The 26199-nt window shown below is 41.6% G+C and overlaps 1 protein-coding gene across 3 annotated transcripts in view; it reads left to right on the top strand.

Annotated features, from left to right (window-relative positions):
* LCLAT1 (lysocardiolipin acyltransferase 1) overlaps positions 1-24079 on the top strand; it is a 119310-nt gene extending 95231 nt beyond the window's left edge. For all 3 annotated transcript variants that reach the window (XM_026845616.1, XM_026845613.1, XM_026845614.1), the window contains one exon: positions 19862-24079. In XM_026845616.1, coding sequence (XP_026701417.1) covers positions 19862-20370 — 509 coding nt within the window. In that variant the 3' untranslated portion in view covers positions 20371-24079. The remainder of the gene's footprint in view (positions 1-19861) is intronic.
* Positions 24080-26199: the final 2120 nt, after the last annotated feature.

Genomic DNA, 26199 nt, shown 5'->3' with positions numbered 1-26199 from the left:
CTTCCATCAGTAATTAGGGGTTCAGATTCCCCAGCAGCCCCAGTACTAGCACAGCCCTTTGGCAGGGTTGGCTTCTGCTGGCTCCATGTGCAAAAAGGGCTTACTGCAGGATCGGGGGGAGCAAAGAGAACATCCAGTGTCGGGCAGGAGACAGCAGGTTCACTCCTTTTGGAGGTGGGTTGTTATTGGATTGATTTAGCATCCTAAGAATAAAAGTGGCTTGAAACCTCCTTTTGGAGAGAAAGGTGTTTGCTATCACACTGAAGAGACTACATTTCTGTTCTGGTAACATGCTGAGTAGTCACATTCATATCTAGCCCTCTGTCCGGCAGAGTTGTCTCAGTAGTACAAGCACTGGATCAGAAGGCTCCATATTCAAGGTAGTCCCAGGGGCCAGAGCGCAGTCCTGAGCTCAGATGTGTTTATTTGCCCGTGAGGACACGGGCCGTTCTGCTGATGATACAAGAGCATCTCAAATACTTGTCTGCCAGCTGTTCCTCCTGCTTTGAGCACTCACTTTCCCTGCATCTGAGTCCTTGTGGCAGGGCATGTGGTGTATGTTTCAGGAAGCCCTTCCAAACAATCTCCCTGTGTCTCATACCTAGTATGATGTCAAACAGAAGGAGATTTCTGGAAATCTCACCTCAGCGGCCAGGAGAATCACTTGACCATGCTGTAGAGAGGTCAGGGGTAGTTTCAAGCATGGTATTACTGTTACTTTACTAGTGGGAATGTTCTTTAAACCACGTTACTGAATCCTCAGATGTAATCCACATACAACAGCCCTTCTTCCAAGGGGAAAAGAAAAGAAATGCAGATGTAGATACTATATCCAGAGCTCCATCTTGCCTGGAAAGCTGATGTCTGTAAAAGGCTTACAAGCAGTCTGTTGTAAACATTAGTATCCCCATCTTGCAGAGAAACAGGGGGGTTTCCATAGCAGTGGTTTCCTGTGAAGTTTTCAGATAAGAGCAGAGCTGTTGATGAGCTACCTTTTTTTTCTTGTTACAAACTTAAAACTACGTATGTTATAATAGACAAAATAGAGTATCTGAAACAAATCCCCTCATTGCTGTTCTTTAGCTCTAGATTACAGACTGAGGAGAAGGGCTGAGTTGGAGGGTCAGTTTGTTTTCTTTATTTCTCTAGCCCTGCTCCAATCTCTAGTGCTGATTAATTATAACAGCAGCAGCAGATTGCATGTCAGGACATCTTATGAAGTGAGAAATTAGGATCGTTGAAGACTACTTCACAGATGTGTGAGCTCAGAAATGAAGTGAGAATTAGACTTAAATAATATGTATAGTGTTATGAACTGAGCCTGGCTTTGGGTTTTGGGTTGGGGTTTGTTTTTTTTTTTTTGATACTGTAACAAGAGGTAAAAAGTGAAAGAGTACTAAACTTATTCACAGGATTTCACAGGAATTCTGAGGATATGTCTCCAGGTTTCTGTTAGTCTCATTCTCTAGTTAGAAATATGGTATTTAAAGCAAAACCAATATTTATTCATTCCTCTAATAAGAAATAATAAAGAATATTTATACATGTCTATTCACTTCATAGTGGAGACAAAATGAAATGCAGCTCTCTCAGTGGCATTTAGGAACATGGAATTTATGATGTGCTGCAGTTTCTTGTTTATTGTGTACCGTGTTTCACAATATATTGTGGTCTTGCATTTCTATCACTGTACCTTAAAGTCTGACATGCCTCTGGTGCCAAAACATCGCACTGTGGGTTACCCACAGGCTACATTGGATTTACGATTTCCTGCTTCACCTTTGTAATCCAGAATGTTTTCTGTGTCTTGATAGATAAATGAGTGCATCTTGCAGTAAAAATTTTATATGGGAATTCCTGGAGCAACCAGTATAAAAGCTGTGACATGCTATACAATTAATGATAAAACTTTGGGTTTGCATTGATGTTGAATTGTAAAGGGAAGACTGAAATCTCTTAACATAAAATATTTAAAATCAAGCATTTATTACGCCTAGATTTGATAAGGCTACTTACCAGCCTAGACATGTTTGCACACAGCAGTATCTTCTCATTTAAATTCAATCACAGTCACAAAACAAGCCTGGCTTAGACTAGCTGAAGATATAAACTTCATTTTCATCTCATTAGGCCACCTGGAAGCAACAATCAGTGAGTAGTCCTGACGTCAATGGTCTTTCTACTTCATTAAAATGTTAATTTCATGGCTTTAATTCCCTTTGTAAAACGTGCTGCTGCAGGACACTATATGCAGATTTATTCTGAAGCAGACAAATCTGCATGCCATATTCCTTTTTTAGTGCCTTAGGTTCCTTTGGATTTTTATTTTTAGCCATTCCTATTTTTATAAACTGCTGTGAAAAGATGATCGCCATAACAACCAAAAAGTAAATATTTTCTTAAAGCAGCCCTTTGAGAATGTATACTTAAGAATCAGGAATTCAGGGCATCATGAATTTAGTGGTATTTTGCTCTGCTGTGCCCTTTTTCAGTATTCAAAATGAGACAGGTATTGTTACTGCCTAACATTTTCAGACAGATCATGAAGGGAAAGCATCACATATAGCAAACCAGAAGCAGCTACATAGACCAGCTGTAGCGTCAATATTTTTAGTTGAGGTCATGCTGATGTCAGGACAAAATGATGGACTTCTAGAGCAATATTAGAATTCTTCCTTGATATGTACTTCCTGAGCATTTAGTTATCTTCATCTTGCTTTAGGGGATACATCTATGGTTTTATAGCATATTTCAAACTTGTACGTCATAGATTGAGTTCAACCACTAGTAGGAGAAGTGTGTCTTCAGTACAGGAACACAAGAGGAGCAATTGAAGGAGCTGGGACTGTTCAGTTTGAGGAGGAGAAGGCTGAGGGGAGACCTCATCACTCTCTACAGCTACCTGAAAGGACATTGTAGAGAGGTTGGTGCTGGTCTGTTCTCACAGGTGATTAGTGACAGAACAAGAGGGAATGGCTTTAAACTCCAACAGGGGAGGTTCAGACTGGAGATTAGGAAAAAAATTTTCACCAAAAGAGTGATCAGACAGTGGAATAGGCTGCCCAGGGAGGTGGTGGAGTCACCATCCCTGGATGTGTTTAAGGGTCATTTAGATGAGATGCTGAGGGGTATGGTGTAGGGGAGAACTTTGTAGAGTAGGGCTGATGGTTGGACTCGATGATCCCAAGGGTCTTTTCCAACATGAATAATTCTGTGATTGTACATCTAGTCTCTTCCTCTTTTACTGTATACAAGTTGTAAACAAAAATTAAGAGCCTATGTACTATTGTATATTTTTCACAGTGCTATATAAACTCTAATTATGTTTTAGTTTGCCTATACTATCGGTAGGTAGATGCAATGTATGCTTCTATTGCAGATGGTAAAAAGCAAAGTGCCGGGTCTGGACTTCTCAAGACCCATTGGTGATTGAGCCACCCTGGCTCAGGAGTACTGTGCTCTGCTGGGTAGCTCTGCTGACACTCTTGGGTCTGAGCTAGTGACAAGACTCAGCAATAGGTCTTCCTGCTCTACCCTGGCAGACGCTGTCACTTTAGGCTCTGTACAAATCCCACTGAGCACCCACTGGCAGGTGGTGCCAAGGCCTTTCTATGAAGGACCCTGGTTAATGTATGTACCCTGCCTGATGCTAACCTGGCTGAAGGACAAAGACCGCCAAGTCCCTGTCCAGCAAATAAAGAAGGTGTTTTTTTTCTTAAGCACTGGACACATCTGAAATTTTCCCTCTGGGAATGCCAGTGGGATTTTCCTGCAGCAAGCCCCAGGATGATGCTCCTGATAAGTAACTGGGAACAGATAGTTAATTTGTCCTCATGCCTGCCAGGAGAGCGGTGTAGATGCAGCTGTATCAGTGTACTACTATACACATCTCTGCTAGTTCTGTTGAAGGTGTGTAGCTCAGGGAGCAAAACAGAAATATGCTCTGTAATTTTAACTGACAAGTAGCCAAAATAGCTTTAAAGATGTGAATGCAGTAAAGTTAGCCTTCCAGACCTCCATCAGTTTCCTGTTTCACATTAGGAAAGATAATTTACCGATGAGTCTAAAAACATGTTGGTACCTATTTTGTCACTCATGGTGTCAAGGAGTTTTTTGAAAGTCAGTGAAGACAGGTGGACAGTAGCCAATTCATTTCCATCTTTGAGCTCTTGCCTACAACTTTATTTCATCACAGGCAGTGCCATAACTCAATGTACTAGTCAATTTAAAATGCCAAAGTGTGCCAGGGTTTTACTCTATGGATAGAATTATTCATTCATGTCTGCATTTGGTGAGAGTGGAGTGATACTATGACGACTTCTCAGATCAGATTGATCCAGAAAAATATTCCATTTTGTAACCTCTCTGAGACATTAGTTGTTATTGCAGCAGCATATTTGCTCTTCCAACGCTGTGTTTTGATTTGACATACAATATATCTTATAAACTAATCAAAGAATTTGTCACTTTGGTGTGCAGTCCACTTAAACATGAGTTACTACAGTCATTTGAACAGAAGTTGTCAGTTTGCCAAATGAATTTTTTTTGTCAGCCTTGACATTTGAAAGGCCATTTCTACAATAGAGCAACATAGTTAAAGTTGCTGTTGTCACTCAGTGAACTTATGACTGTAGGCTGACATGGCTTTGGGAGAATAAAAATAAGAGCTTTTTTTTGTTTTGTATTTCTTTTGCCTCTGTCACTAATTATGTGTAGTTCTAGAGATATTCATGCTATAATTACTTATTGTTTGGTTTGTTTACTTGTTTTTAATGCTCTTGGAAGCAGGGCAGATGGAAGAGTTGGTGGGAGTTAGTTTGTGTCACCATTGCTTAGGCAGAAATGTACTGAGATGAGTGGTGGACTTTGGGTTTCAGCAGCTGTCATGCTTTCCGTGTTTCAAAAAGTGTAACAAAGCTGCTGAAGTTCTCCTTTGCTTGTGTTTGCCCACAGAGAGAAAGGTTTTTACCAGAACTACCTCTCAGAGCTAAACTGTCTTTGAACTCAACCAAGCTACACTGGATTTTTCATAACCCCATCATTTATTTGTGAAAGACCAACTGGCAGTTCATCATTCTGCAGCTCTTGAAAAGACTAACTTTTATCTGTTCCTCAGATGAGAGATTATGCTCTTCAGATAAACAGTTGCTCCTGGCTGATGAAGACATTGTGCTGTACCACGGCAAAGCTTTTCTGCAGGCAGTTCAGAGTTTTCCACCAGCCCTGAGCCAGGCCTCTTCCCTAACTTGTTTCTCCAGTGCAGAGGTGTTGGTGCCTTTACTGGTGGTCGGGAGCAGTCTTGTCCATTCCCTCCTGGCTGAAGCTCTCCGCAGTGTTTGTCTCCATAGACCGAATATGAGTGAGAATAGCAGTCTTCACCTAAAGTCTGTGTCTAGCTTGTTCCTGGCCATTGAGACAAAACGTTGAGACTAGCTAGGCTGGATGTTGTCTGTAGCGAACCGTTACATACGCAAGCACTTGAGGGGAAGATACCAAGGTACCACTGAAGAACACGGAGTTTTCTAGAATGTGCTACTGATGTGCGTGTTTCCAGTCTCTGCTTGCTGTTCCTTTACACCTTGGGATCTCCCGGTGCAGGAAGCTGTGGAGTGAGGACTGTACGATGACTTTCGTGCTTTCAGTGGTAAGCATGGGGGTAACGACACGCAGAGACATTGTTCAGGCAGCCTTGAAGGAAAGTGTTTCTGAACTCAAATGTGTTAGATACAGCAAAGTGTATTTATGGAAAACATAGCTCAACAGCATTTTCTGCTACAATGAATAGCTTCTCTCCTTAATTAAGCATTGTCCTCTCAATGCACTTTGTGAAAATTAGGGGGCTTCATTTTTCCCAAGTTAAAATATTTAAGGAAAACAATTGTGTGCTGGCAACAATGTACTTTTTAACTTGGAAGCCATTTGTTTCTATAATTCCTATGAAATAAAATTAACTGCCTAAGTTGATTTTATTCATTGTGGTTTAGTTATGTACATATTCATATTTGTGTCAAAAAGCAGTGTTAAAAACATTAGTAATGACTGCTCTCAGAGCTTTCTAGCACACAACGCTAACAGAGTTAAAGCTTCACCAGAGTTCAGAGATGGAAGTTTATAGCAGATATTTTCAGGAAACCAATTATAGGCTTCTGTACAAAGAGGCCTGTACAAGAAGGACTTAGAACATTTTCTCACCCATGACTTCAGCTGTCAGCCTTCTGATCTGTATAAAAAACCCAGCATACCACTGCAGCCCACATCTTTAACATGAAGTACAATGCATAGATTATGAGCCAAAACCTGGTCTTATTTCCCTTGAGCAGAGTAGTGTGTTTGGCTCAGTGTTGGGCCATTCTATACTGGGATAAGTGGCCTCCCTCAACCTTGTTCTTGCAATACTGAGCTCAGATCTGAAGATGAACCACTGGCTCATATCTGACACTCTTGCTGTCCTTGAGGTAGGAATTCAGTTTTCACTTCTCAGACTGACATCATCACACACATGGAAGTACAAGATGGATGCCGAGAAATTCAGCTTCCGTCTGGGCACAAGAATGACATTTCAGGCACTCTCAGCAGTCTTTGCTCATTTTCATTCAAAGGATTGACTTGAGTATAATTTTTCTAAGCATCCCTATGAACATCAGTAGTTGGAACAAAACCATTAGCAAATCATTTTATGTCTAGAGACAGATCTTTTAGCTGCTGTGCATTTAAAATTAGTGCAATCCTTCATTCATCTGCAAAGCTATGATGCTGTGTTTTCACAGATCCTGTGGAATCCAGCATCCCTTTTTCTTTTCCATGGCACTGTTATGGTAGCTTCTGTTGGTACAGCCATTCTCACATCACCAGTTAAACATAACAGAGCTGGAGCTAAGGGCATTGATTAGTGGTTCCAGCAGCCACCATCAGGGGAAGCTCATCTCCTCCTGAACCTCCCTGTGTCTCTTTTCCACAGGGCACTGAAGGGTGGAGGAGAGACTCCTTTCCCATGCTTCATTTTTTCCTAGCAGTGAAGGGAAGAAACAGTGTTTGTATTGGCACCACAGAAGTGCGATGCAGGGTAAACAGTGCATGTCCTTCACCTTGGCACAGCTTGAATAACGTGGGTAGCAGATGGCCCATTTTACTGAGGGGACCACCACCCCAGTGCCATCAAGGATGCTATCAGGAGGATATTTGGTTTTACAATAAGAATGGCTTGAGCAGCTTTTTGGTGTCTATTTAGGAAATTAAATAGGAGACACTCAGTTATGTGCTCTGAGTACCCATAGGGCCATACTTTCTTTAAAAAGTGCATCTTGATCGAGAGCACTCAGTCATACCCACAGGCTGCAGGTAGGAAGGGCAGGAGAGTGTTTGCGCTAGCTGGTCTCCCTGTCCGCTCTCCTTCTGTAGTGGCCGAGAGGGTGCACATGTTACGTGAGGTTTCTCCGCATGAGGAGAATCCAAAGGCCATCAGACTCTTAACTTTATGGCTTCCTTTCCATCAGAGGAGCTCCACCAAGTAGCTGAGGCAGGCTTTGTGTCTGATCCCATGTCGTTAGTGAGGAGAGGAGCTATGTAATCATTATCCTTTTTAGAAATTTTAACCACAGCCTGTGGAGGGGAGGGGTGGCAGTGCTTTCTGACAAATATGTCACCGTCTTTCATCAGCTGATTATAATCATCTTGGAAGTTCCAGTGTGTATGTTTTTCCCATCTTCTTTTTTACTATTGTGTTTTGTTTAACTTTCCCTAATGAGCCCAGTGAAAAGCAATTGTTCTAAATAAATCATGTACGCTACAAAGCAGTGTATCACAATTAGGTTTCCATTATACTTTAATTAGGCATTCCATTATTAAATTGATGTCTTTGGCTTCTTCCAGGTCTCAGACTAATCCTGAAACAAATTCCTCTTTGTGGATAAATATTAGTCAGTCGTAATTAAAGAGTATTCATCGGAGTTGCGGCTTTTCATTAAATCCCTTTCTGATTAAGATGGCTCCCCCAAGTACTGGGCTGATTAAATTTAATAAGATTTGTCCACTTGTGTGTATCATGGTCTGGTAGAAACTGTTTTAGCACCAAGGGATTGGGAACAATAAGTTCATATCTTGGTACGGGCAGTCACGGGTCTAAATAAATGACTTGTGCGCAGTGCCTTACATTCACGTATCAGGGGGCTCTATGGTTTGTGTGGCTGGTCAGGGGAGGGAAAAAAATGGAAATTGAATTAGTTGTGTTAGAACTGAATATCAGATGGTTAAGTTACATCAAGAGGGTTACAGTAAAGAACAGAGGATTTAAGTATGTTAGAGGCTCTGTTCTGTTGACTATTTCACCACTAGGACTTTGCTGTTTAATTGAAACTCAGGTGCTTTTCTGCCCCAAACTGATTTCACTCAGTGAGATGTACAGATGAGCTTGTTTCTATGTAAAGATGCCTCAGCTGCAAATTCAGATCATAAAAGGGACATTTCTGACAGAAGTTCTCCTAATGGTAGATTATGAAATGTTTTCAGAGCAAAATCCCTGTCTTGGGTTTAAGGTAGAGGAAGAGCACGATGTGGCTTTAGTGTATATATATCTATCAGAGAGAAGTTAATAAGCCTCACAATTTTCTGTGTGCTGAAATTATGCCTCTTGTCAGGCTCCTGGTGCTGTTCTGCATTCCTCTTGCTTTGTACACAGAAATGAAAACAAACCACTGTGACCAAGAATGGCAATAGCACTAATCAGTGAGGCATGAAACGCAAGAGATTGGCTCAGGATGTGTGCGGAAGCACTCCATCCAAATATTTGAGGTGGCTGCTAGCAGGTGTTTTTTCAACATCTAGTTCATACTCTATTTTTGGTGCAGGGTACATTTTCATCTAGTGTTTTGTCTTTGTATGGGCCATATTTGTAATACTGAATCTTGCAGAAGTTTGAATGCATTTTCAGTTTCTTCTTGTGTATCCCAAATATAATGGTACTGGATATATCATCTAGCCCATCTTCTGTATTGCAAGGAAACAAAGTTGACCCCTAATTCCAGATTCCTCTTCCTGGGACTGCTGAAGGCTACCCTAACCATGAGTGATACCTGGGACAGTTTGAAGAGGGCAGGGGTGTAAAACAGTGTCAGGTCGCTAAACAGCTAAAGAGTACTCTCTAGCGGTTGACTTTGGGTAGTGGTAAGAACAGATAGCGAAGTGCACTGAATTAACATAAGGTTACTCATCTGTAGCGATTAAAAAAAGGATTTAAATTGAAGTAAGGTGAGGAAAGCAAGCTGAACTTTATATCTGAATTATATAAAAGAATAGATGTAATGTACTGGAAGCCAATAATAAAGTCTATTTTCTCTAGTAGTCATCACTTACTATTGCTACTGTTGTAATACAGCACTGGATGGTGTTATGCTGTTCATAGCACCATCCTTCCATTGGCATGAAATAAGGGCTGACGGAACGTGAGAAGTCCATGGCATTTCTGAGGAGATAGGATGCACTTTGATCTGTTGATTACTGAGTGAGAACTGCCACAACTGCTTCCTTCTGAATAGCTATGGTGAATTACTTTTCTCTGCTTACTCCCTCACAGTGTCTCTCACTAGTTTTGTAGTGACTCTACAAAAATAAAGACTCAGAACAAGTTGCATAGTCAGTCTGCAGATTGATTGGGGTCTAATGTTTCTATATCTAAGACTGTGAAAATTATTAAAAATGGAAGAAAATCACAAGAAAATCCCTACCCTACATACTGGCAAATCCTAAAACTATTTGGGGGGGAAAGAAAAAAAAAAAAAAGTATTTGAAAAGAGTATACGCAGTAGTTGTGGAAGAATTGGGGGAAGTAAATAACGTCTTATAGGATGATCAGGAAGATTGGGAAGGGGAGCCCATTTAATTTAAAATAGGTAGCCCTTATTTTAACTGGGATCCTGAAAACTAACATACGCTTTTGTGCTACAACATGGCAATTCATACATACTGCAATCCCTTACGTCCCTAGCATTTTTCCAAAAATTCCAGGTTTTAAGCTAGCTGCGTTGTTTACCTATCAGTAACATCCTACAATGTTGAACATCATTGATATGGCAGTTGTGTATGTAAACTGTTCCAGAGTGTTTTGCTTTACTGTTAACTCAGGGAGGCCAGTCAGAAATGACAGTGGAAATTGCAGATGCGGTAGCTGAATTCTGTCAGAACTGGATTACCTCAAATAGGGATGTTTTTTCTGCTGTAGAGATTGATGCTTAATTCCATCTGCATTGGAGAGAGATTGATCGTCCAAGCAGAAAGCAAAGAAATATACAGGGTGGATGACTTCTTTCTCAGATTCCCAGTGATTTCAAATGCCCAACAAGTAACAGAAGAATTAGGTGGATAGTCTGTTAGATTAAAGATAAGAATAAGCTCTCCATGTGTGTATGGTTTATGTCTTTGATGTCTTATTTTTGCTTAATTGTCTTGATTCTTAGCTTCCCAGAAATACTTGGATGACTAGTTTAGCTTTCTTTTTAAAAATAATTTTAAAGGAGCTGTTTCCTAATTTATGTATGTTTGCCTGTCTAGCAAGACATCACGACAAGGTAGAGTGCATGTGATGCTTTTTAAGAGGGTTTCACTGCAGTATAGTAAATTATCTTAATTTCAAGCATAATTGTGATTCTTATCTGAGTTTGTTGGCTGTTTGCCAAGAAATTAATGTTATAGCTTAGTGGAGTTGGAGAGTCACATACCAGTGCATCAGTGTCTGTTACGTGAAATGTAATTTTTCTGTATGAAAAAGTAGTGGTATATTGTAAGTCTAGAAACAACATGTTTTCTCCTTCCTAACATGTAAAGTAACTATGAAAACCAAATTCCATCTGTGTATGTAGAACAGACTTGTAGTATAGGAGGCCAGGGGAGAGCAAATATGCAGGCAGGGGAATAAACATGGCATTTCTGTTGTCTGGATTTGATAAATATAGTATGGGAATGATAGAGTAAAGAGTGGTGAGTCAGTTATGCCTGGTCATCCCTAGTGACTGAAAATAACTGGTTATTCCAACCCTTTTATCCCTCCTCTCCACATATTTTATATCCCTCCTCTCCCTCTTCTCCACATATTTTGTATTATATTTATAGCTCAGCCAGATTTTACTTTGCAATTCCTAAAATAACTGGTCAGAGATAGGGAGGGAACACCAAAGGGCAGCAGCCCCCAGGCAGTCTCATGGGTGGAGCCACTGGGTTGGCAGGTTCCCCCTTCACCCTGCTCATCCTTGATGCTCCTGCCTAGAGATTCCTCTTTTAAACGAGCCGACTGGGTTCCTGAAGTCATCCAGTTTGTGCTGACAGTGGTACCCAGGAGCCACATGCAGTGTTCCAGATGAGCTGGCTGAGGCTTTGTTAGCAGCTGGGTCAAAGGGCCCCTGTCCAGTGAGGTGGTGAGATAGACTTGGATCTGTAAAACCTAAATGGAGGTTGTAAGTGGTTCTGAAACACATGACATCCAGCACCACAACCCAGAGCTGTATTTATCCCTTAAAGCATAGATGTGCAAACAATGCCTCCAGTAATTATGAGCTAAATCCTCTGTATTTTGCTTCAGCTTGACATGTGCCTAAGTTTTTTTGTATAGTTTAATCTGCAAACTAAGAATCAATTTAGCACATGATAGTTCTTAACTTGCAGACCAGGATAATATATTTCTTGATCCGCCCTTAGCTTTCCCAGCTTTTCCACAGTGCTGACTTCTCATACTATAACTGAACTACACTGTGGCTTCCTTCTTGTATTAGCTCTGATTTGGTATGGAGAGGAGAAAAGGAGCTGACAGCTATGTCTGCTGAAGAAAAGAGCATCCCTTACGTTCAAATAGAAAAGAGGGACATCCACTCCTGCTGCTGTAGTAACATTGGTTTATAGTCCCGCAAAGAATTACTCAATCTGTAAGAGACAGTTAAGTTGATTAGATTTTATTGGCTTTACAAGTTCAGTGTAGTGATGGTGATTAAAAAAAGAAATTTAGGTAAATTACTGTTTGCTTAACTGCAGTCCTCTTTATTTTCTGACACATGGAGAGGGCAAGGGGAGAGACGTGCTAAAGCAGCAAAGGTGAAGCCGATTAGCAGGCACCAGCCTGGGGTGTGAGGATCTCGTGCCCATAGCTTATTTGCATGCCCCGACTCAACTGGGGTGCCTTTCACAAATGGTGTGCCAGGCTGTATTCTCCTCGCCTGGTTGAAGTTCCCCAGAAACAAGGGAGCAGTGCCTGCTAGCTCCCTGTTACCATTTCAGTGGCATCTCGTTTCCATGGGAGGTGGTTGCCCAGTTCAGCTGTGGAGGCTTAACAGGCTTTGCATTGGAGAATGGTGGGTTTTGCATCCCAGCCCTGTTGCATGTCACTTCAAATCCTACCCAAGTGTTGTCCTGGCATGCTCACTGTAGCTTGCTGGCTCCATTACCTCCTAGAATATGGCAAAGGGCTTTATAATGCTTAATAAGCAGGGCTAAATATCAGCTCTCACAGTGGTGCTGTAGCTACAAGAAAGGACGTAGTCTTTGTGCCATAAAACCAAAAAACAAGTAGAAATGTTAGTACTAGATGTCTGTGTATGGACTTCATGAGGCCATTTTGGAAAACTGCCTGGTTCTAGCACCCACACTTTGAAAACTATGTTGAAGTATTAGAAGAGATTGAAAGCTGCAAGAGGGATTTGAGCTTTTAAAAACACACTTCATACTCAGATTTCAGAATCTTGGTAGGTTTAGTTTGTTCAAGAGCAATTTAGGAGATTGGCAGATCAGACCGACACAACCACATGAACACAGACAGCTCGATAGTTTCGCACAGTTATATGGTCGGGAAGTGAAAGTATTGAAATAATGTACCCGCACACACCTCCCCCCGATTAATTAGAAGAATTGCCTATCTCATGTTAAAAGCTTTAAGGCAGCACAGGATGTCTGTCTTGCAATGACCCGTGGCAAAACAGAAAGCATTCTGCATAAGCTCCTGTGGCCTGTGTTACTCAGGAGATCAGATTAGATGATAACATTCCCATGTGGTCTTAAAATAATTAAATGAGGTATTTACAGAGATTTCAAAGTCAAAGCAGATTCCTCCCCAATAACTTCAGTTAGTGGCATTGTATTACATATTAATGAGATGAGGCATCAGGTTGCAAAACTATGTGATTTAAATGTATTTAAGAAAAGAAATTAATGATTGCTAATAGCTATGAGGATGTCCTTATATCTCTTGATCTTTGTACCAGTCAGGTTGTTAGTACCTTGTAGCCATTCCTAGCAGTCCTCTACTCCCCTTGTGCAGCACTCAGAGCACAGCTCCTTCCTTCTGGGGAGCAGAAAACAGCCAGGGCTGTCCCTTCCCCAGGCTTCCACCCTTAAGGACGAGAGGTGCTGTTTCCTAAACTCCTACATGTCTGGAGGTGGAAGGTATTACTATCTCCTTGTATCACAATGCTGGTGGAAAATAGGATAGCTAGAGAAAGAATTGGTATGCAGGATCCTCCTTCTCTGTTAATCAAGGCCAGCATTATCATTCTGTCTTTTTTTGTTTGCTTATTTGATTGCTACACTTACCCAAAAAAGATTTCCAATAACTACTGAGTTGAAAGTGATTTAGATTAACCCTGGCCGACACCGCTGCTTTAAAGAGGGCTGCCTGAAGTTTTAAATCTTCACAAGGATGATACTTCTCAGGAGGGGCTGTAAATCCTTGACGCTGCTCCCTCCTGATACTGTGTTCTCAAAGAAAAATGACTCAAACCTCAGGAGCCAAGACAGTAATATTTCCCAGGAAGCAGTTTTAGATGGCTCTTGTTTTAATGTTCAAAAATGTATCTTTGTTTCAAAGCTAATGTACAATACTAAGATATTGTGAAGCATAACTAATTTTATTCTACTTGTTTCCATCTCTGCTTTGATTGTGTTGCTGATCCATTTATTTACAGAAATGCCAAACTCCTTCTGTTGGGTTTCCAACCGAAATGTATGTTAGATTGAGGATACTAAGGTGTAGGTGCGGGAGCTACACCCAGTGTTTCATGGAAGCCTGGAAATACGTCTGGAGCTGTGTGATGAGGGGCCAGGTATGCTGCTTTGCAGGAGGAAGCAGTCACGATTATATTGTGGTGCAAGGTGGAATGGACAAGGGTCTCACATATTGGTTCCACTTTTCACAGATCAGTTTATTTTAAGGTGATCATGAATATTTTGTTGAGAGCATCTCAGTATACCTCTCCCCATTCTGGCTCAACAACTCATCGGTGTGCTGTTCTGTGATGTACTGTGGTTAAGAATAGCATCTTCTCTGCTGGATCAGTACAGGAGAAGAGGCTGTGTAATCCTTGTATGATTTAAAGTAATGTCAGTAATAACTAAAGTGGGACAAATTGCAGCTTCTGAGATCCTTGGTAGGGATGGAAATGGGTAATAGCCACCACTGTTAATGTCAAAGAGACTTGGCTGTCTGTTCATCTTCCAGGCTTCCGAGAGTCTGAGCAGTTCATTGCATGGATTTGCCTGGGGCGCATCCTCATTTTTGGCTCACTGATGGTCATTTTGGATTTAAGAGCTTCTCTTCCGAATCTTCATTCTGACCCTCAAGTCCCTGCTTGTATAGATCCTTCTGTCTCACAGTGAGCTTGCTCAGCATTGATCGGTCCCAGGTATGAGCAAGAAAGTGTCCTTATCATTGATGTGGATCATAACTGAGGAACGAGCAGTGCTTGAGCTCCCAAGTGATGCTTATAGCAGAGGGGATGGATCTGTCCAGCCAGCCCGCTGTGCTGTGGCTGAGCATCACTTCTGGCAGTTTTCACCAATTGCAACTGCCTTGCAAGATTCTCTTTGCAAATGTGTTTGAAAGAAGCTGAAAATAAATTACTCCTGTCTTTTGCATTCAGGCTGTTTTTTTGCCCCCTAGAATTAAAATACTGTGATGACATGGTAATACTGAACACACAGAATTAAAAGTACTTTTCATTTTACCTATGACATCTTTATTTTGAGCCTAATAAGGGGCTCTTGGTTGTATAGTTTTATAATAGGTGGGGAGATAAAAGATTTGTCTGTGCACGTGCAAAGGAGCACAGAGGCACATGGGCAGGCAGGGAAAACCCGGATGGAGAACTCAGATGGAGAAATAGAGCCCCAACCCCAGCTCCTTTGAGGGCTGTCACGGGGGAGCCATCAGCCAGTGGGCCAAGGGTGACACCCATCACAGTGAGTCAATGGGAGAGGCTTCTGTCCATCACCTTACAGACTGAGGGGTGTTACTGCTTGCAGGCCTCTGGGACTCACTACAGCATGGCCAGGAGGAATGTTTGGGGATTCTGCAAAATTTATTATGGGATATTTAAGGGTGGAACCAAAAGGGGAGAAAGGGATGGTTGAGGGTGGTTTGGGAGGAGCAAGTCTGGGAAAATAGAGGAATAAGGGGTAAAAGGGGCTGATCCCATATAAATGAGGCCGGTCAGTACACTTTCCTGGCCATGCTTTGTGCCTCATCAGCCCAGTCTGCCCCATCTTATCATTAAACCCCATTTCTAACTATTTTCCTGGGTGAGGGGACTCTGTAGGTGTGTATGGAGATCCAAATGCGAATAACTGGAAAGACTAGGGTTCCTATCTGTTGTGTGGGTGCATATGTCAGTGTGTGATCACTAGTGACTCTCGAGCAGGATTAGCAGGCGAGGAGGGTAAGAGGCTTGGGAGCAAGGTGTCAAAGCAGCCTGGCTCCCAAGTCTTGATGAGATGCCAGAGAGGTCAGATGGTCACAATGTGGCTACTGGAGGGACTGCAAGGTGCAGTCCACTGACTGAGGATACTGTGAGGTCTGGGGTCAACTGAGACCAGTTTTGTATGTTTGTCTCTTCATGATGCAACTGGAGAAGAAAGAATCCGAAGATAGGCTACTAAGGACAGTTGCTGGAGGGATCAACAGTGCATGTGTGTCCGTGCAAGGGGTGTGCACCAGCTGCTGGAGAGGGGCTTTGGCCCCAGGGGCTTGTGTGTCCAGGTGCCAACACCTGGGAAGGCCCAGGGCCAGATGCAGCGTAAACTGTCTGTGGTCGGTTGCTGGAGGGATCCATAGCCTGTATATATGTCTATAATTCCCACTGACAGACCTTTATCCTAATCGACCAGGGAGGGGAACACGATAAGGCCATTTTGTTTGCTTGGGTGCTGTGTTTTCTGTCCATCTTGATCCATGGCTGGCTGGCTGTGCCTGTGCATTGTACGTGTGTATTTGTGTGTCTGTGTGTATTGGGAATACGTGCTGACTCGCTCCTAGCTGGGGCAGAGAGTTGCAGCAGCCTCACCTCTGCTGGGCCACCAGATGCTGCAACTTCTAACATAAAATAAAAATTCTGCCGGATCAGCTGGTGTAGTAAAAGAAAACGTCCTAATTTTTCCTTGGAAATGTTTTTTAAAAGAAGGCGTCTCTCTCTGCTCTTATTCTGGTCATGAGCCTGGTAAGTTCTTCCTTTGCCACCTCAGAGTGCAATGCCCAAAGCAACCAGCTGTGCAATGTAATCGCTTGGAGTAATGTGTATCCACAGAGCCTGAAGTATAACTAACTTTGATTGGAGCACAGAAAGTTTAAAAAGAATAGTAATTTTGAGGCATCTTGTCATCCCAAAATGGAGACCACCACATGGATTAATCATCATCTGCATGGCAAGCAGTTTATAGCCACTTAACAATTACTACAAATAAACTTTGTATTCACTCCTGAGCACTGTACTAACCTTTCCTTTCCTGAGGTACTTTTATAAAGCATAGGACAGAATATATAGGATATATAGTTTAACTACTGCAGGAGGAAAGTCGTGAGACTGTAAAGCGGCTGAAACTGGTGTCTCTCTGTCCTGAAGGCCCAGGCTACCTGCCTGACATTTTAGCCTTAATGGCAGTTTCTTAGCTTAATTAGATTTCAGATGCAAAACTGTGAACATTATTGGATTTCCCCTGTCCTTCATTCCTTCTCCAATGGGATGTGGATACATACAGGATAAAGATTCCTCCAATGTCACTAAAAGCATTGCAAAAATGGTTTGTCCACTGACAGCTTCTCTGAACTATGAACACCACTTCATTTTTTTGACCCACTAGAGAAGTAGAATGATGTGACTTCCCTTAGGAAAATTTCTTCTTAAAATGTGCAGAAGCAGGTTTTTTAAGCAGATCTTTAAATTCAGGTGGAAAAACAAAATCTTTAAAATCAGGGAGTGCCTTGTGTCTTCACTTAGGATCACTTTCTTTTGCTGGTTTACTGACACATTGCTATTGATCTGAAATATGTGCTGTTAGGTATCTGCAGACTGCAGAGGCAATGGGTTTAACTTCAGAGGGAAACGGAGACAGGAAAGATGCTCTAGCCAAGGATGCAGGTTCAAAGCTGCCTTATTAAACCTAGCCTAATGGAATTTTGTCCCTGCTCACGAATGGTCTGCCTTCATCTGCTGCGGTGACTTTTCTTTTTAGCAGATCTGCTTATAGCATGTCTGACAGTGATGCATTGACCTTGTCCATATTAAAAGATGCCATTGCTAAATCAACAGAGAATATGCAGAACCTTTTTGTTCAAGTGTGCATTGTGGATCCCATAGCTTTACTGCATGTAACACTAGCAGGGCATGCTTCTTTCAGCAGCTGTAGAAAACTTGATTGAAGCTGGTCCTTTCCACATGCTTGCATTGCCAAGGAATCAAAGCTTCAGGCTGCCACGTGTGTGGAGTTTTTAAATATGTATGACCCAAACAAGGGGCCTGTTGAGAAAGGCTCTAATCCTCTTGTATATTAAACCAGGTATTCTGGTCTCTCTTTCTGATGTTTCTGTGCTCTCAGATAGGCTAAATCAACCTTTGAAGTTTTGTTTCTTGTGTAAAATACACTTTAATAGGTGAACCTTGCAGCTAGGAGTTAGGAGGTACTGGTTCAACCCTCTTGAGGTAAAGTGTGTAGGTTTTATGTGCCACTAGGACCTAGAGAGCTACGGAGAATCAGAAGGAAGACATATTTAAAGAGATGGATATCTCTTTAGAGGCATATGTAGCAGCCCTTCCTCTGGCTGGACCAGGAACTAAGGGACGTCAGTCCTGTAGGATATTTGTTATATTCTGATAACAGAAATATCTGGAGTAGGGAGAGGAAAAATGCAAGCTGTTCTCAAAATGAAAGTGCTTTGTGCTAAGGTGTAGCAGGCTGGCCATTGTTTCCCTTGTAAGAGCTGGGTTTCTGAGACATGTTCAATTTTGGCATCTCTTGGAAGGAAATCTGAAAGGGGTTTACCTGTGCAGAATACAGTTATTCTCTGCTTAGATAGGATGGGATCCCATAGCTAGTCAAAAGCTTGAGTACTGAGTTTTGCTCTAGTAGACCTCTTAGGAGCCATATATATAGCTCTTTAAAATCCCAAATAACCTGCCACAAAACTGTCTGAGAGAGAACATTATAAGACAGCACAATTATAAAAGACTCTGAAAGGCTGAATAGGGTTTTTCCCCCTCGTGATATTTTGGAGTTGAACTTTAGATACATAATTTTAAACATGGCCTTTTAAAGTAACTTTTTATTCTGTCCCTGTCATTTTTAGAGCTGTAAAGGAAAGCCAAAATGCCAGGGAAGGGGAGCAAATGAAAAGGGGGAGCGGGGCTAGAGAGCGGGTTTTGATCATCTTTGCAAGAAGTGACATCATCTGTGAGAACAAAAGTCTTCAGTCGCTGCAACTGGAGACAGCTTTTAGTCTCCAATTCTATTTTGCCCCAAGCCAGCCAGCCAGCCAGCCAAATAAAAACAGCAGGATAAATCACTGCTGGCAGAACTTAATAGTTATGCAACATCCAGTGCACCATGCGCCTATTTTTAGATCAGTTTTACACTAGCAGAATTTATTTTATGAAATCTAAAAGGAATGTCTGGTCAGAGGCCGCAGGATAAAGAGGGTATTTAGGAAGTGCAAAATGTAAAAATACTTATACAAAGATGCACTAGCAAGCCCCACTTTGGCAATACTGGTATCCTTTCAAGAGTGTTGGCTCAGTCAGGCGTGGTAATGAAGAGTAGAGGGTTTTTTCATCAGTGTTCCCTTGAATTTCTAATATGCAATTGTTTTTTAAATGGTTAACTATACTTACTTTACCCTAATAGCTAACTGAATGTGTTTTACTTAAAGCTGGGCTTTTCCACCATTTATGCTGTACTGGAATGCAGTAAGCAGCAACTCACCTCCTTACAGTACTGGCTAGTCAGATTTAAAGAAATGGTGTTAACTGGAGTGCTCTGCAAAGCTGACTGAGCTACAGAGATACTCCTCATCCTTTGTGAGATACTCTGGATTTAATGAGCTCCTGATATTTAGCTGGTATATGCTTCATATATATTTCCTCAATCTTCAGTGAATTAGGATTGTGTATGCTGCTTGCTCCAGATCAAACTGAATCTTTCTCAGTGTTCACAGGAACCCACACTAAGTTGTATTTCATTAGTTAAAAGCAACTTCAGCTTGCAACACAGGTATGAATAACTGAAGATTGGTCTCACATACTGTGCTCTTTATCCAAGACCAGATGCGCATCTTTTCTAAATCTGACTTTATCCTTTCGCTGTTGTAAGTCTACATTAGTTTGTACCATGTATAATTTTGTTCCTAAAGTTTTTTTGCTCAGATTCAGAACGGGTAATGATTGGGAAAGGTTTGACCTCTCTCAGCCTTTAGAGATTCTATCAGATAAAACATACTCTGCATAGCTAACTTATCTTTGGGGTTTCTGCCACAATTTGAAGAGTTTTCAATCATGCCTTGAAGCAAATTAGTGTTCTGACCACTGCATGATCTGTCATGATCTTTTTTTCCCTTCTACCTTTCTTCTAGGTGACAATCTCGATGCCATCCATGACATAACTGTGGCATACCCCCAAAACATTCCTCAGACAGAGAAGCACCTTCTGAATGGAAACTTCCCAAAGGAGATTCACTTCCATGTCCAGAGGTATCCCATAGAGACAGTGCCCACTTCTAAGGAGGAGCTGCAGCTTTGGTGCCGGAAACGTTGGGAAGAGAAAGAGGAGAGACTCCGACACTTCTATGAAGGTGGAAAATGCTTCAGTGCAACAGGGCAAAGCATTATTCCACCATGTAAATCTGAGCTCAGGGTCCTCACGGTTAAGTGCATCTCACTCTTGTATTGGACGCTGTTCCCACTGGGTATGCTTGCACTGCTGTACCTGTACAGCTTTGCACGATGGTATTTTGCAGCCATGATCATCATCTTTGTTGTGCAGCAAAAAATATTTGGTGGGCTGGAACTAATTGAACTTGCTTGTCATCGGTATTTTAAAAAGCAACAGAAATTTCACAACATGAAAATGAAAAACAATTAGTTCCAGGGTATGGAAAAACAGAAAAATACGTGGTTTTGAGATGTCCTGCAAATTTTATGCACTGGGAAGAATTTTTGCATGAGAATTGTCTTTTACTATCGCCATTGTTAGACATTTGCACTTGATTCTGTGAAGAGAAAGAAAAATGTTAGTTATTGGTACATGTGAAAATGGTAGTTTTTATCTCTGAATGTAATTTCAACATTGCTCTTGCAAGCAGCTAGCGACTGCATTCTGCTGTAATTAAGAAACAAATTGCTGGATTATGAACAATCATAAGGATGTTAATAAATGTGACATGCACTGAACTTTCATGTGGAAACCCAAACTGTCCAGCTGAGAGACAGATGTACAGTTTCTGTATAATCACATTGTTGTAACGTAAGCACCGGATTTGGAAAGCTGGTAAGTTTAACCATGTTTTGATGGTAGGTGGAAGTTGGAGGATAAGTTGTTCTGTTTCATTTTTTTCTATTGCAAATATTCAGACTTATTTTAAAATAATATTTTCGCATAAGCTTTTCCAAACACTACTGAACTTACCACTATCCAACCATTCTGGCTTGGTCGCTCAGAAGGATTCTTAAGCCTTGCAGTCTTGTGTTGTAGTACCGAAAACAGTGCTGGCTCTGCCTCCATTTAAGTCTTAACTGATTATTTAATAGACCTATGCAGCTAACTTTTGGTTTCTCACTGTTTCATACTGTTTTGGTCTACCTGTTAGCTGTGGGAGACTTGTTCCTACTGTAGTATACAGAGCTGCAGGATAGAGGAGCTGGTTTTTTTGTTGGTTTATTGGTGCTTTTTTCTTGTAGAGGCAAAAATAAGTGTCTGTTTCTAAGGACCTGGCAAATGTTTTTCAAAAAGGTGTCCTTGTAGACATTATTTGATTGAAAACATTTTATTTATTTTTCAAAGTAGGCAAGATATCTTATTTTTTTCAAGTATTTAGTTTGGTTTTCACATTGCTTCCTTAGGCATTTCAAGTGTCCCTGTAGATAAGTAGAAAGATTGCTTGTTCCAGCCAGACGTGTTGCAATGCATCTGATGCAATGGTTGTCTCCTTATAGGTACAGGAGATGGGTTTCAGACTTAGCACAGCACAGGAAAATTGAGGTTCATCTTTGCTTTGCAATATTCTCGTAGATTGCTTGATAACATCATTGCTTTTCCAGTCTCCTTCACAATTTTTGGGGGGTTCTTTTGGGGCTCCCACTGTAACACTTTGCCTTATTTTCATGACATTCAGAAAATCTGAAGGCTTAAACTCAGACAAAGCACTTTCAAGTGTATCCCTTGTCATATATAATAAAAGTAATGTTTCTGCTCACATAGTAAAAGACACAAATGTTGCCAGCACTTAGGAGAACTTCAGGTTAGATTTGTTTTTCAGCCTCAAAAATGTTAGACCACTTGATCAACTGCAAAACCTTCCTGACTTACTAAGCATTTGTTGTTTATTGGATGAAGACTTGTTTGAGCTACACCGAGATGGCCTGTCTCCATATGTTGAGTGGCACTGTCATGAAATGTGAAAGTACAGAGTGCAAAATGTAACTTGTACAGTGCTGAATATCTCAGTCATTGGGTCAGCATGGTAGGCACATTTGTTTTCTTCTAAATTCCAACACTAAACATGTTGTCTGATGTGTTTTTATCAAAGGCCATTTTTTAAACGAATCACCAGCCTCTATTCAACTGTCCCTTGCAAGGTGACAAATATTTTTTAATCTATGCTTATAATAACAACTGTTTATTATGTGAAAAGTACTTGAAGCCATCTGTTTTACTCTAATTTTTTAAATCCTTTTTTTCTTAAATAAAACTAAGTTTATATTTAGGGTTATGTTTCTTAATGATTTTTTCATATTTATATTTGTGTACCTGATGACTGGTGTTTCATTGTCACGAGTGGAAGGAGGTCCTTTCTGCACTATGAGGACTTCTTAAAATATATTTCTGTGATATCAAAGGCATGGTTGCAGTTTAAATCTACATAGCCTGGTTTTTCTTCACCTAATACTCCATTTTGGTGCAGTTCCCAGCACATCCAGGTAACTCGCTGCAAGGAAAAAACCTAAAAACCTCATTTATGGTTCATGCAGAGGAGTCTTAAAAGGCTTCTTCTAGTCTATCCTGAGCCATGGCTGTGCTTTCATACTAGGAGTAACCATGGCCAGCCTACTCCAATAGCCTTAACATAATCTTCAGGAATGACTTCGGAGGACAGGTTATATGTGTTGGTGACATAAATACCAGCTCTACTTTTCTCAGTCCTTCAGAGAACTTTGTGGTGTCATCAGATGTATCAGGAACATCAATGTGAGTCTTGGTCATGGAGTAGTGAAAAATTTACGTCTGTCTGTGATTAGAGCTGGGCTCTGAAAGTTAAATCAAATGCAATCCATCACTGACCCTTAGAAGGGTTTTTTCCCCAGCTGGAGCCAAACACGTAACCTACTGTAATGTGGTAAACATCCTGCAAATCTGTAATTCATCCTCTTCTCTCATGTATTTGGATTGAAGAGAAAGAATAATCTTCTTGTCAGCTGCTAATGTCACATTTGCAATGACTGACACCATGATGTGTGGCGGCACATGGTAAGTGAAGAATCCTCCTCTCACAGGGAGGGGTGTTGGCTTGGTGACTGACGTAAATTTTCAGATTATGTGCATCATTTTCCATCTCAATTAGAAATTCAAACATGGGGAAAAAATTAATAAAAAGCAAAAACTATGTGGCTATAGAAGCTTCTTTGTTTAAAAAGTAGTTAAGGAACTGAAGGAAGATATTTCTGCGAATGCTTTTTTTCCTCTGGTCAAAATGTAACTTTTTACACAAAGGGTTTTAATATACAGATTTTTTTTGAGACTATTTTGTTCTTACTCTGTTTCCCTATTCAGAGTACACTTACGATGGCACTTAGGGCCATGGTTTAGTGGTGGACTTGGCAGTGTTAGGTTAACAGTTGGACTTGATGATCTTAAAGGTCTTTTCCAACCTAAGCATTTTTGTGATTCTATGTTGGGTAAATCACTTTGAAATGTTTTCAATGTTGTTAGGTTAAAGGTGCTAATACTCCAGAAATCACACCCTGCCTCTCTTTCATGGAAGGCATATTGGCACCGAGACTTGTCTCGCTCATTAGCATGTTTGTCATGGCTCACCTTCTCTCGTAGTCCTAGCAGCCGCACTGCTCAGCAGTGATTGCTCTGTCTACGGGACCTCTAAGTCTTGCTTATGTTATTTGAGATCAGTGACATGCTTTGAGGATACTGCTCTCGTTTGTTCAATCAGATGTTTCCCCATCAGCATCAGGGTTTTCTTTCTCTCTGCTCAGAACAGAAGGTTGAAATCCTGCCATCTGCGTTTGTCATCAAGCTCATCTGGGTAGCAGGACATCAGACCAAGACATTTCTCTCTTGGCTTCAGAGCTGCAAGGCCCAAAGCTGGTCTTTAAGGTGTTGTCTTGATCATATGAAATGTAGTTCCTAGTTTTGTGCATCGCATCAATCTGTGTTGTTTAAAAAAGATCCATGTTTTTATAACTTGATTTTATATGTACACTGTGTGAAAGGAAACACCAGGATACTACAAACCTACAGAAAGCCTTAGTTTTCAGAGTTCACTGATTATATTAGAATGTTTTAATCATGTACCAGTTACTCTACAGCAACAATAAAGACATGAAGCATTGCATGTGTTTAATTTTGCTGTTTTCTTTTTACTGCGTGACATATTCTGTATGCACCCATAAGGAACAAACCTTCAATCATATGGCTGGCTGTTTTGGGCAGACTGGTGTCCATTTGGGTGCTCAACCCATGGTTTGTGTCTGTTGGGGTGCTATGTCTCACTTCTCTCCATGGGAGGTTGGAAAGAGGCAGCTGGCCGGACTCACCCTTCTCGATTCTTCATGTAAAGGGATGTGTGCAAGACATGCAGCTCAATTTTAGCCTTGATTTGCTAATTAAGCAATATTGTGGCTCAAAAGAGGACATAGGTAAGTCCTCCATTTTAGCTATATCCTGTTACCACCCATGTAATTACTGACACAAGAATGTATCTGTGGCATGGTTCACGTTCTTAGAGGACCTCTTTAATGTAACTTCAGATCACAGGCTCCTTGATTTCTCTCTCCATTGTCTAAATGCTAATCTGGTGTGGAAGGGCAAGGGCTGTGATTGCCAGGAGCTGTTGTGCTCCTCGTTACCTAATGGGGAATAGCCTTGCCATGAGTGCTGCACCCTGCAGCAGCCCTAGCAAACACCCACGTCTCCAGCAGGGAGCATGTGTCAGAAAGACCGCAAGAAACTGAGACCCTGGTAGCAGTTTCTACAGCTGGAGATGATATTTGCAATGTGTACATATGCTCGGAGCATTCAGATTGGTGCCAAAAGTCAAAATGAGTCATGCTCTGCATTGAATGGCTTGTCTCTGAAAAGATGGTTGTCACTTTCTCTGTTTCCTCAGAGGTGAAATATGCAATGAAAAAATCGATTTATCTGGTTTACCTGCCATTATAGAAAATAATAATAATGGAGGCCAAAGCTTTCACCCTCCAGCTGCCCCAAACACCTCCTTTGCAGTTCAGTACAGCGGGTAAAAGGTGGTCTTATTTCCTGAGGACTTTGAATCAGACTGCAAGCTATCTCAAGCAGAAATTATTGCTGGGAGCACGGTCTGTGCTTATAACATGCTTGAGTGACTTTCATCCTAGGGAGAGTTTGTGCTGAGACACACAAGAGGCAGAGAGCTCACCGCTGTCCTTGCTGGGCCTCTCAAAAGTCCCAGCATCTTTAACAGGAGTGGAGATAGGCCCTGAATTTTTAAGCAGATGTCTTTGTTTTAGTCTAGTCTGGCCTCCGTATGGTTTGTCATTCCTTTTTCTGGAATTCTGCACGTAGAGTGACTATTTTCTCTGGTGCTTGAATATGCAGGAGTTTGACAAGAAGAGTTTGAGCAAAACTGCCTACATTTTCTCAGATAGGCATTGCTGCTCACAGGAGCAGAAGAAAGGATGTTTGCTCCTTCTGAGATACCTCATGGTGGGCTGCATGAGAGGTGGGCAGGCAAGGGCTGGTGTGAGTGAAATGGTTTTGGTGGTCAGCACCCTCTTCCCTAAATTTCTCTCTCCATCTTGCTTGTCAGAGTGAGGAGGTGAGAGCCCCTTCACCCTCATCTGCAGGGAGCAGAGAAGCACCTTCAGCCTCACCAAGGCCTTAGCCTTGCTTCTGTGTCCACAGGACGACACCCAGCAAAAGAGGATGAGCTGCTACAGGCTGCGAGAGCACAAGAAGATGCTGCAGGAGGAGCAAGAGGCAACACTGGGCACTGCTGCCTACAGAGCCATAACCAGGCACTAACACCACTGCCTGGTTTGGCCCTCTACACCCTTGAGTTATTTCTTTGCCTTGCTGCGTGAGCTGCTGGGTGTCTAGTGAGTGAGAAGAATGGATATTGGTTAACACTGGACTCAAAGGGAAGGGAAATGTTAGGGATAATGGGATAGAGGCACTGGGGAAGCTGCGTACAACCAGTTGGGAGCTTCAGAGGCTGAAGGAAAAGGTCTACATTAAGAGACTTGTTTACTTAGACATCTTTAGAGAAAGTGGATAGAGAATGAACATCCTCCATGGGTGGTGGTTCACAGTGAGACCCACAGACTGCCCTGGGAAGAGCCTCTTTATGTTCTTACCAGACAGGCCGCCCAAATATGCTGGCATTGCCCACGCATGTCTGTAGATAGTCGGGGTGATATCTCCTCTCTCCATACTAAAGTTTCTCACTTGATGTCCTGTGTTTCAGGACATGTGAACAGCTCCTCC

Source organism: Athene cunicularia (genome assembly GCF_003259725.1).
Source record: "Athene cunicularia isolate RWA chromosome 3 unlocalized genomic scaffold, athCun1 chr3_part1, whole genome shotgun sequence".
Taxonomy (NCBI): domain Eukaryota; kingdom Metazoa; phylum Chordata; class Aves; order Strigiformes; family Strigidae; genus Athene; species Athene cunicularia.
The sequence above is the reverse complement of the archived record's forward strand: the minus strand, read 5'-3'. Positions and strand labels throughout refer to the sequence as shown.